Source organism: Corythoichthys intestinalis, chromosome 2, assembly GCF_030265065.1.
Source record: "Corythoichthys intestinalis isolate RoL2023-P3 chromosome 2, ASM3026506v1, whole genome shotgun sequence".
Taxonomy (NCBI): Eukaryota; Metazoa; Chordata; class Actinopteri; order Syngnathiformes; family Syngnathidae; genus Corythoichthys; species Corythoichthys intestinalis.
The window spans coordinates 561,669-571,201 of NC_080396.1; the positions used below are offsets into that span (position 1 = coordinate 561,669).

At 40.8% G+C, this 9,533-nt stretch overlaps 1 protein-coding gene across 2 annotated transcripts in view; it reads right to left on the reverse strand.

The window, feature by feature from the left end:
- Positions 1-4,287, reverse strand: part of LOC130906476 (FERM and PDZ domain-containing protein 4-like) — a 77,791-nt gene extending 73,504 nt beyond the window's left edge. Inside the window, exon 1 of one of the 2 annotated variants that reach the window (XM_057820894.1) lies at positions 4,191-4,287. In XM_057820894.1, coding sequence (XP_057676877.1) covers positions 4,191-4,195 — 5 coding nt within the window. In that variant the 5' untranslated portion in view covers positions 4,196-4,287. The remainder of the gene's footprint in view (positions 1-4,190) is intronic. The other variant, XM_057820867.1, reaches the window with a different exon arrangement.
- Between the last annotated feature and the right edge of the window lie 5,246 nt (positions 4,288-9,533).

Sequence of the window (9,533 nt, forward strand, 5' to 3'; positions counted from 1 at the left end):
TGGCTTCGTGGCACATTTGCAACGTGTGTGCCCAATTGACCACGCAGAGAAAACAAACCGGCGAGCGCAGATGATAAGATAATTATTAAATGGTTATTAAATATTTACTTTTACCAATGAAGGCTCATAATAAAGTACTGATTGCTGTAATAGGATATTCCACGATTGATTGCAGTACATTTTTGTGATTGATAACTATAGACATGTTTAGCTCTTGATAGAACTGCCTTATCATTCTGACCATTTTAAACCGGCCCAGGTTCCACAGGTCAACTTCAAGGAGAAGACACAGACATTGAGAAACTAAACCGTCTGGGACATTTAAGAAATCATATTGTTGCATTTTATTTCTTGCCAAATGCTAAGATGTTTATTATATAATTGCTCTAATCAATAGCTGCTCGCAATGAAGAAATGCTTTGCTGCTCGCAATGAAGAAAGCTCTTGCTTATTGTGCTCACAAAGAAGGAATGTTTTTCTTGAAGAAGCCTTGAAGACTCTTGCCTTCCCAAGGGCAAAGGCAACAACAGAGACAGTTCTGCCTTGCTAGAATGCGCTGACACACATGTATTCATCCCACCTACAGTGGGGCAAATAAGTATTTAGTCAAGCACTAATTGTGCAAGTTCTCCCACTTGAAAATGTTAGCGAGGCCTGTAATTGTCAACATGCGTAAACCTCAACCATGAGAGACAGAATGTGGAAAATCACATTGTTTGATTTTTAAATAATTTATTTGCAACTCATGGTGGAAAATAAGTATTTGGTCAATACCAAAAGTTCATCTCAATACTTTGTTATGTACCACTTATTGGCAGTAACGGAGGCCAAACGTTTTCTGTAACTCTTCACAAGCTTTTCACACACTGTTGCTGGTATTTCGGCCCATTCCTCCATGCAGATCTCCTCTATAGCAGTGATGTTTTGGGGCTGTCGTTGGGCAACACGGACTTTCAGTTCCCTCCTTACCCCGTGGCGTCAAAATGATAACAAGAACAGGGAGCAAAAATCCCTGAACCACACGGGGGGACCTAGTGAATGACCTACAGAGAGCTGGGACCACAGTAACAAAGGCTACTATCAGTAACACAATGCGCCGACAGGGACTCAAATCCTGCACTGCCAGACGTGTCCCCCTGCTGAAGAAAGTACACGTCCAGGGCCGTCTGCGGTTCGCTAGAGAGCATTTGGATGATCCAGAAGAGGACTGGGAGAATGTGTTATGGTCAGATGAAACCAAAATAGAACTTTTTGGTAGAACCACATGTTCTCTTGTTTGGAGGAAAAAGAATACTGAATTGCACCATACCCACGGTGAAGCATGGGGGTGGAAACATCATGCTTTGGGGCTGTTTTTCTGCAAAGGGACCAGGATAACTGATCTGTGTAAAGAAAAGAATGAATGGGGCCATGTATCGAGAGATTTTGAGTGAAAATCTCCTTCCATCAGCAAGGGCATTGAAGATAAGATGTGGCTGGGTCTTTCAGCATGACAATGATCCCAAACACACAGCCAGGGCAACAAAGGAGTGGCTTCGTAAGAAGCATTTCAAGGTCCTGGAGTGGCCTAGCCAGTCTCCAGGTCTCAACCCCATAGAAAATCTGCGGAAGGAGTTGAAAATCCGTGTTGCCCAACGACAGCCCATCACTGCTCTGGAGGAGATCTGCATGGAGGAATGGGCCAAACTACCAGCAACACTGTGTGAAAAGCTTGTGAAGAGTTATAGAAAACGTTTGGCCTCCGTTATTGCCAACAAAGGGTACATAACAAAGTATTGAGATGAACTTTTGGTATTGACTGAATACTTATTTTCCACCATAAATCATTTAAAAATTAAACAATGTGATTTTCTGGTTTTTTTTTCCCACATTCTGTCTCTCATGGTTGAGGTTTAACCATGTTGACAAATACAGGCCTTTCTCATATTTTCAAGTGGGAGAACTTGCACAATTAGTGCTTGACTAAATACTTATTTGCCCCACTGTACATGCATACACATAGCCAAACAAATTCATAGAGATGTCGCCCGCTTTGCTCCCCATCCTTTTAAGGTTGACACCTCTCTTGTTGCTAGGACCATCCAAAATTAAGAGAGGTGAAGGAGGAGTTTTTTTGGAACCATTGCAGAAGCTTTTTTTGTTTCTAGTCCATTGTATAGTTTCCCTCCTTCTCCTTGCAAGTTTTTCAACTAAATTGAGTGTCTTCTCTCTCTCCTTATTTTGGGTAATATTATAAATGTCTACCTGAGGATTCGTATTTGAACTTGACAGCAGAGGTCGAAAGATTGAGCGAGAGCGGGGAATTGAGCGGGTAAAGCTAACATGCAAACACAAATGCAGAGCACTTTTTTTGGGGCTAATTTGACTAATTAGCAGTCTGACACGCGGCGAGCAAACTGACCTGCATGCGCAGAAGCATCAAAACATGCTGGCTCTACGTCATACTAGGGTGATCATATTTTGATTTCCGACAAAAGGACACGAATAACAGACATAAAAAATCCCCGTTTAATCTTATATTCAACGTTTATAGTTTTGATAGAACTAACGCATGCGCACACACAGTTTGCCTCGCCTCCCGGCCACGTCAGCAATATTGAAATATTGCTCATTCGGCACACAGAAAGAAAACCGAGATTTCTCTGGATTATCCTTTTATTTCATGTTATATCTTTTATGACTGTGGTGAAGCCTGCCAGCTGCCTAAAAGCAGAGTTCAAGCTAAGCGGTAGCGCTAATGGACAGCTCAGTCGCAGACGCCATCCTCCCTGCCTCTTTCACTCTTTGCTGACGTAATTGCTGCACAAATTCCGCGCTGCCACATTTTGAAATATTAAAGTAGCCCAGATCGGCTTTTAATCATATACAAAAGTGACCTAAATCTGATCTGAAATGGTCCACTTCTACGCGAATCTATCCCGTTCACAGTCAAGTCAATGTCACTCAAGTCGGAAAAATTCGGATTTGTATGTGAAGACCTGCGGTATGAACCTAGCCTTAGTGAACAGCTATTCAAAAGTTGACACTTAGAGGAAACCCTGGTTAAAATGGCATGTTGATTCTATATCCTTCCATTTTAGCAATTCATCTGTAATATATAAGCTTTGAAACTTATTTGCAGCTTATTATTAAATACTATTTCAATATGAGTCGCCATTTTGCCGAGACGTTGACGCGGCTCTATTCTCCTGATCACAGTGCTGTGCACGTATTTCTATAAGTTCATCTATGTCTTTGTCTTGTGCCAGCCATGTTACGTGCTTGTGGTGTTTTTGTTATGTAGTCATATTAGATCGTATGTGTCCTTGAATTGATATCCCTGCTTCGCTGTGTAAAGCTAGTTTAAGCTATGCTAAGTGCTAAGCTGTGCTAATGGAGCATTACTCCAGTGTCACTGCTAAAATTCTAAATCGACATTGCAGAGTGTATTTCTTCAGAAGTAGATGGACGTTCCCTCATGTATTGTAGCGACAGTTAATGATCTGTTCTGCCGAAATGGATGATGGGAAGTTGGGCCAACTACGACTGTGAGTGGTGATTGCAGATGTTAACATTTGTGCGTTGCTTTCCATAAAGTGTGCTGTTTGTTGGAGTCTTGCGATGTATGGGCTCAATAGCAGCAAGTGTTAAGACAATGCGGTCTGTCCCTATTTCTCCTCCGCAAAAAGTGGAGCTACGCGAGACTGGTAGACTGGCACTCACCAACGGAGCCGCTCAACACGACTCTTTGAATCTGTGTTGGCATGGGTGAACATTTCATTTTTTAAAATTATAATTATCTTCATAAACACTCATTTAATTCAATTCAATTATCCAACAATTCACCCTAAGTAACATTCGAGTTTTTTTAATATATATCACTTAATCTGCTAAGACTGGCCTTGAATCCTCCTCTTTCAGTGCCATTGATGTCGCTAGACGAATAAGGTTCATTCGTCCATCCCAGTCAAAATGGATTGGCAATCAATGAGTTGTCACAAGGCTCCACTTTTCTAGCAGAAAATAATAAAAGGGGTTTTAAAATGTCATTGTTTATGGATGTTACTTCAAAGTCTACCATGAACTGCAAACCATAAACAGGCTGTCCAGAGCCTGCTCAAACACAATTCAAGTCAAGCAAAATCAAGTCCAAGTGCATCCATTTGACCAAAGAAAAAAGACATCAATCAGACGCTCCAACGGTATCTTACCTCATGACTCAGTGTGCCATCCTGCTGTGTCTGCTCTCAACTATGCCCTAATCCTCAAGCTGCCACCGGCAGAGGGGCAGGCTCCAACAATAACCACAACTGCAGTAAAATTACTTTATGTGTGGGTCAGTGGGGGTGGAGTGATGCATGCAAAAAAAAAAAAAAAAAAGCATGGTCACAGCCACAGAGGTTAGCGCTTGCGCCCATGTTTTATTCCCCAAATATCACAGCAACGATTTTGTCGGAAGCATTTTGTCAGAGCGCATATTGACAACTCAAAATGGGTTAGTAACCGTCATTGATTTGACTTTTGTTTTGCCGCTAACTTGTGTTTATAGTAACCGCTGTGCCATTGAACAATCTGGGGTTGAATGGAGCATCAGCGAGTTGTTGTGCATGGGGGAAGCAGAGCTACCATAATTATAAATAAAAATACTGAACAACCCACCTCGCCCCAGGTACCAGGGTAGAAAACCAACCAATTTTTCATAGCTAATCTGTACCCCCAGTTTTTGACTCTGTGGGTACAGAGTACAATCAGGACCGTTAACTCCTCCTGCAGAGCTTGCTGATGAGTTGATCATTTGATTCAGGTGTGTTAAAGGAGGGAGACATGGAAAACAAGCTGGATAGGAGCCCTCGGGGACCGGACTTGGGCACCACGTGATGGTGCCGTTGTGGAAAATAACCAATTCTACCTCTAGATGGCATCATAGAGTGAATGATTCATTATGAAGTGTTGTCATATGTAGTGGCACAGTTAGCTGAGACTGTTAATGCTTCATGGGGATTCATGGGGATTCATCTACACACTACTCTAAAAGCACTTTTAGATCCCCTTCAGTCCTAAGTTCATTTGACTTGCTTTCCAGATAGTGCCTCCCCCTTTCAAGAGGTAACAGTAGGGATTCCTAAGATCCGGATAACAGTGTCATACTCACTCATCATTTCCCAGAAACGAGGTTTCCCTCCACTCGTTGGCTTTGTTTTTCCGCTCTGTGGCCCTCTTTAGTTCACAATATTTACTGAAGGCGAACTTAGTCACCGGGGTGAGATCCAGGTCAACTGATGTCGGGTCAGCGCCGAGGCCAAAAGACGTCCAAGAAGAGTCGGAGGAGTCTGAAGGGCTGGCGCGTGCTATCTCGTCTTCCGACGAATTTAATAATTCCACAAAACGAAACTTGATGTGAGGTAAACAGGACGAAGATAAGAATGGATACATCTGGAAACGCGACAAAACGGATTGTTCGAAGTAAATGTAGATCAGGAGAAATGGTCTCTGTTCATCAGGAATCGGCCGGAGTGACCACAAAGAACCGCGCTGACAATGAGAGCGCGGGTCACCGTGGAGCGGATGCTACAAATCGGCGCCGGGATGAAGCACCGGCACTTAAAAGGCGATGCCTCCCTCCGCCTAACAGCCTTCACAATTAAATCATGAGGTAAACGATAGAGGCTTTGTGGCGAGGATTCGATTGGCGATGCATCAAGAGGTTGAGGCTGAAGGTGTCTGCGGCTATATGATAGCGGTACCATCTTGGGTTTCAGCGATAAGGAGTTCATTACAAGTATCTGATCCAATCCTAATAACATTGGGGCTTACCGCATTTTCCCATTAAACTGAGGAATAGACAGGTTTTACAGTATGGAAGGAACTCATGACAATAAGAGTGAGCTACAAGAAATGGATCGCTACAGGCAGAGGTTGATAGTAATGAGTTACATTTTTCTCAAAAAGTTACAAAAGTATCTCCAAGAGTAGTTTTACTACATCATACTTGAGTCGAACTGTTAAAAAAAAAAAAAAGACTTCTCTTGCTTCGCTACTTTGGACGACACTACAGTGTTTCCCACAAATGAACGAGACTGTGACGGCCCGCCACAGTCTCGTCTCGGCCCGCCACAGTCTCTTTTGACACCCCCCCCTCCCCCCGCCGAAAAAAAAAAAAAGATAATAATCAGATGCGTCAGTCAGCCGATTACACAGCTGTAGCCCAATCCACTCTACTTCTCGCTCGCGCGGGTATAGAGTAGCATTTTTAGTTATTTATTTATTTATTTATTTATTTAAGGCCGCTTCAAACTAGCGGCAGCCGAGTGGGAGGAGTTCAGCGGACACGTATTCATTGTGTATTGTAGCGTAATGTTTGTAACTATGCAGGCCCCCCCCCCTTAAGAGACGCAAGGGGAACGAGTAGGAAGAATGGGAGAACGAGCGAGTTAGCGAGAGATAGCGGCCGCATGTCGTAGCAGCCCGCTGTTATTTTGTTATTGTTTGTCTTTATTATTGTTACCACAATCAAGTGGGTAAGAAAATACAGACTTCTCTCCTTCTTCCCCATATCCGGGGCATTACAATTGTTTGGATCGGACTTTTCGGCGAAAGTGAGCAACTTTGATTGAACTTGCGCGGAGAGGCGGGGCCCAAAATAAAGCCTTGCTCTATTTTCAGAGCGTTGGTCACAGTAAAATATTTATTAGTTCAAGCAGAGTAAAATGATACATATTCACGGTACAATAACGTCGTTTCCGTGTCCACCGATTGGTAAGAAAAGGCTGTTTGTAAGAGTGACGTGTGGGCGATCCCGTCAGGGGGGACATTTCGCTTGGAGTGGCTATTTTTCGGCACAACACCGGCGCGCCAACGTCAGACAATTACGGCTGACGATCTTTGATAAATGCGCCGCCCCCCCAATTTCGCGAGCTCTGGGACACTCGAAAAATGACTCTCATACCTCTCCTTGCTAAGTTAATGGTACCTCGATGTGCGTTTGTGTGGAAATTTAGTTCACGAACAACGGGGAAAAACTATTCACCTTCTCACCGAATCAAGTAAAACTCTTTACACGGCTATTAGAATTCCCCCAGTCCTGTAAATGGGTCAGTTGACAGAAGGACTGGTATTGTTGTGGTAATGTAGTACTTATGAGGGTCAAATAAAAAGGAAAAAGGAGGACTACGACGGCGGTCTGAAACCCGCGGCTCTCGGGCCGCATGCGGCTCTTTAGCGCTGCTTTGGAGCTTTTTTTTTTTGTTTTTAATGGAAAAAGATGGGGGAGGGAAATATATTTTTTGTTTTAATAGGATTTCTAGGAGGACAAACATGACACAAACATTCTTTCAATTCATTAATATTGTAATGAAGTTAAACTTGTGGTGGCATCGTACAACAGAGTAGTCACGTTGTGCGCTATAACATCCACTGCAGGGAAAATAAACATTTACTCATGAAGGCTAATTATGTATTTCTAGCCAACTTAGTCATTTCTATAGTAGGCTAATATAGCTAGTATTGATAATGATAAGGCTTGTACAAGGCTTTTAATTTTTTACTGCTCCAGACATACTGTATCAGGTTTTTTTGGGGGGGGGGGGGTCAAATATGGCTCTTTCAACAGTTCGGGTTGCCAACCCTGAGTCACTACGAGATGTAAGTCGTACTATTGCTACGTGAAAAAAGTTGCATTATTACATAGGGTAACGTAGCGTAACGTAAAATTCGCCGTGGCACGACATGGTGAGGCTGTCCGACTCCGATGCAGCCCACCACCACAGTTTCAAAAAATCCTATGGGAAACACTGCACTAGTTCCATTTTTTCTCTTTATTCTACACATTTGACTATATTTTTGCCAGACTTTCAGTTTTACTAATGAGAATTGAGTGGCACAATCTTCACACAACTCCATTACACAGATCAGACGTAAATATAATATCACATTACCCACACAGTCGCTTGCAGTTGGAAGTCCTACGATCAAATTGGCCTGTTCCATTACATGGCATCTTTAAAGCAGTTGGTAACACTTTATAATAACTATCTGTTTTACTAGTTAATAGATCATTAGTAAACTGTTGATAAATGATTTATTGTTGATTTGTGAAGTATTTGTTAAAAGCTTGTTAAGCATTTACAGGGTGTTCTTAACCTGAAACACAGTTTGTGTAGAAACGTTTCAAGTTTTTGTGTGTAACGTTTGGCATTTTTATCTTTTCAGGTTAAGAAATGCCGTTCACTTCAAAAGAAAAGGCATTTTGCAGGCAGCGCTCATGTTGCACATTTATGAAAATCTGCCATAGAACCAACAAATATTTGTACTTTTCTTTGTTTATTTAACCGATAAAACTTATGACCTTGAACATAAAGTGTATATAGTTTTATTAAGATCCATCAACTAGCATGGGCATTTAGAATGGGGTCAACCATATTGGAACACCCTGTAAATGCTTAACAAACTGTTAACAAATACTTCTCAAATCAACAATAAATCATTTATCAACAGTTTACTAATGATCTATTAACTAGTAAAACGGATAGTTTAAATATAAAGTGTTACCAGGCAGTTTTAAAAATATAATAATAAAAAGAAGCTTTCACAGCGCACTGCTGTTAATATTACTTGAAAGCGTGGATCAGGTTACATTTGGCCCTGATAGAAACGGAAAAATGATCGTTTTAATTTCAGGGTAAAATTGTTTTCTTCACTAGAGGGCACTCATGCTCTGTGGACGAGTGGCGTTTCATTTCTGTAGATTTTTCCAAGTTGGAATTTGATGATTTTGATCTTTTTTTAACTTAATATGGTCATGTAATAAGTTATAGTACAGTATAATAACAGTTTATATAGATGACGTTATAAGAAAAAAATATGCCATTACAGTGGTACCTCTACACACGAAGTTAATTCGTTCCAGGACCGTGTTTGTAAGTCGAAATGGTCTTATGTCAAGCATGACCATTAATTTGTTCCACAGCCAGAAAACCTACACTAAATCCTTAATAAATATTGCTGGTACCATTACAAATGGCAATTACACATAGCAAAACAAATAAATTGTGAATAAAAATCGGAACTATAATCATTCTTGTAATAATGTAACAAATCGAGTTCTAATGTTTTGCGTACTGTAGCTGAACCACTATTTAAAAAAAAAATTGGGACTGTCAAACGATTAAAATTTTTAATCAAGTTAATTACAGCTTAAAAATCAATTAATCGTAATTAATCGCAATTCAAACCATCTATAAAATATGCCATATATTTCTGTAAATTATTGTTGGAATGGAACGATAAGACAAGATGGATATATACATTCAACATACGGTGAATAAGTACTGTATTTGTTTATTATAACAATAAATCAACAAGATGGCATTAACATTATTAACACTGTTAAAGCGATCCATGGATAGAAAGACTTGTAGTTCTTAAACAGGATATAGAAATTTTATATTAAAACCCCTCTTAATGTTTTCGTTTTAATAACATTTGTAAAATTTTCAATCAAAAAATAAACTAGTAGCCTGCCATTGTTGATGTCAATGATTACACAATGCTCATGT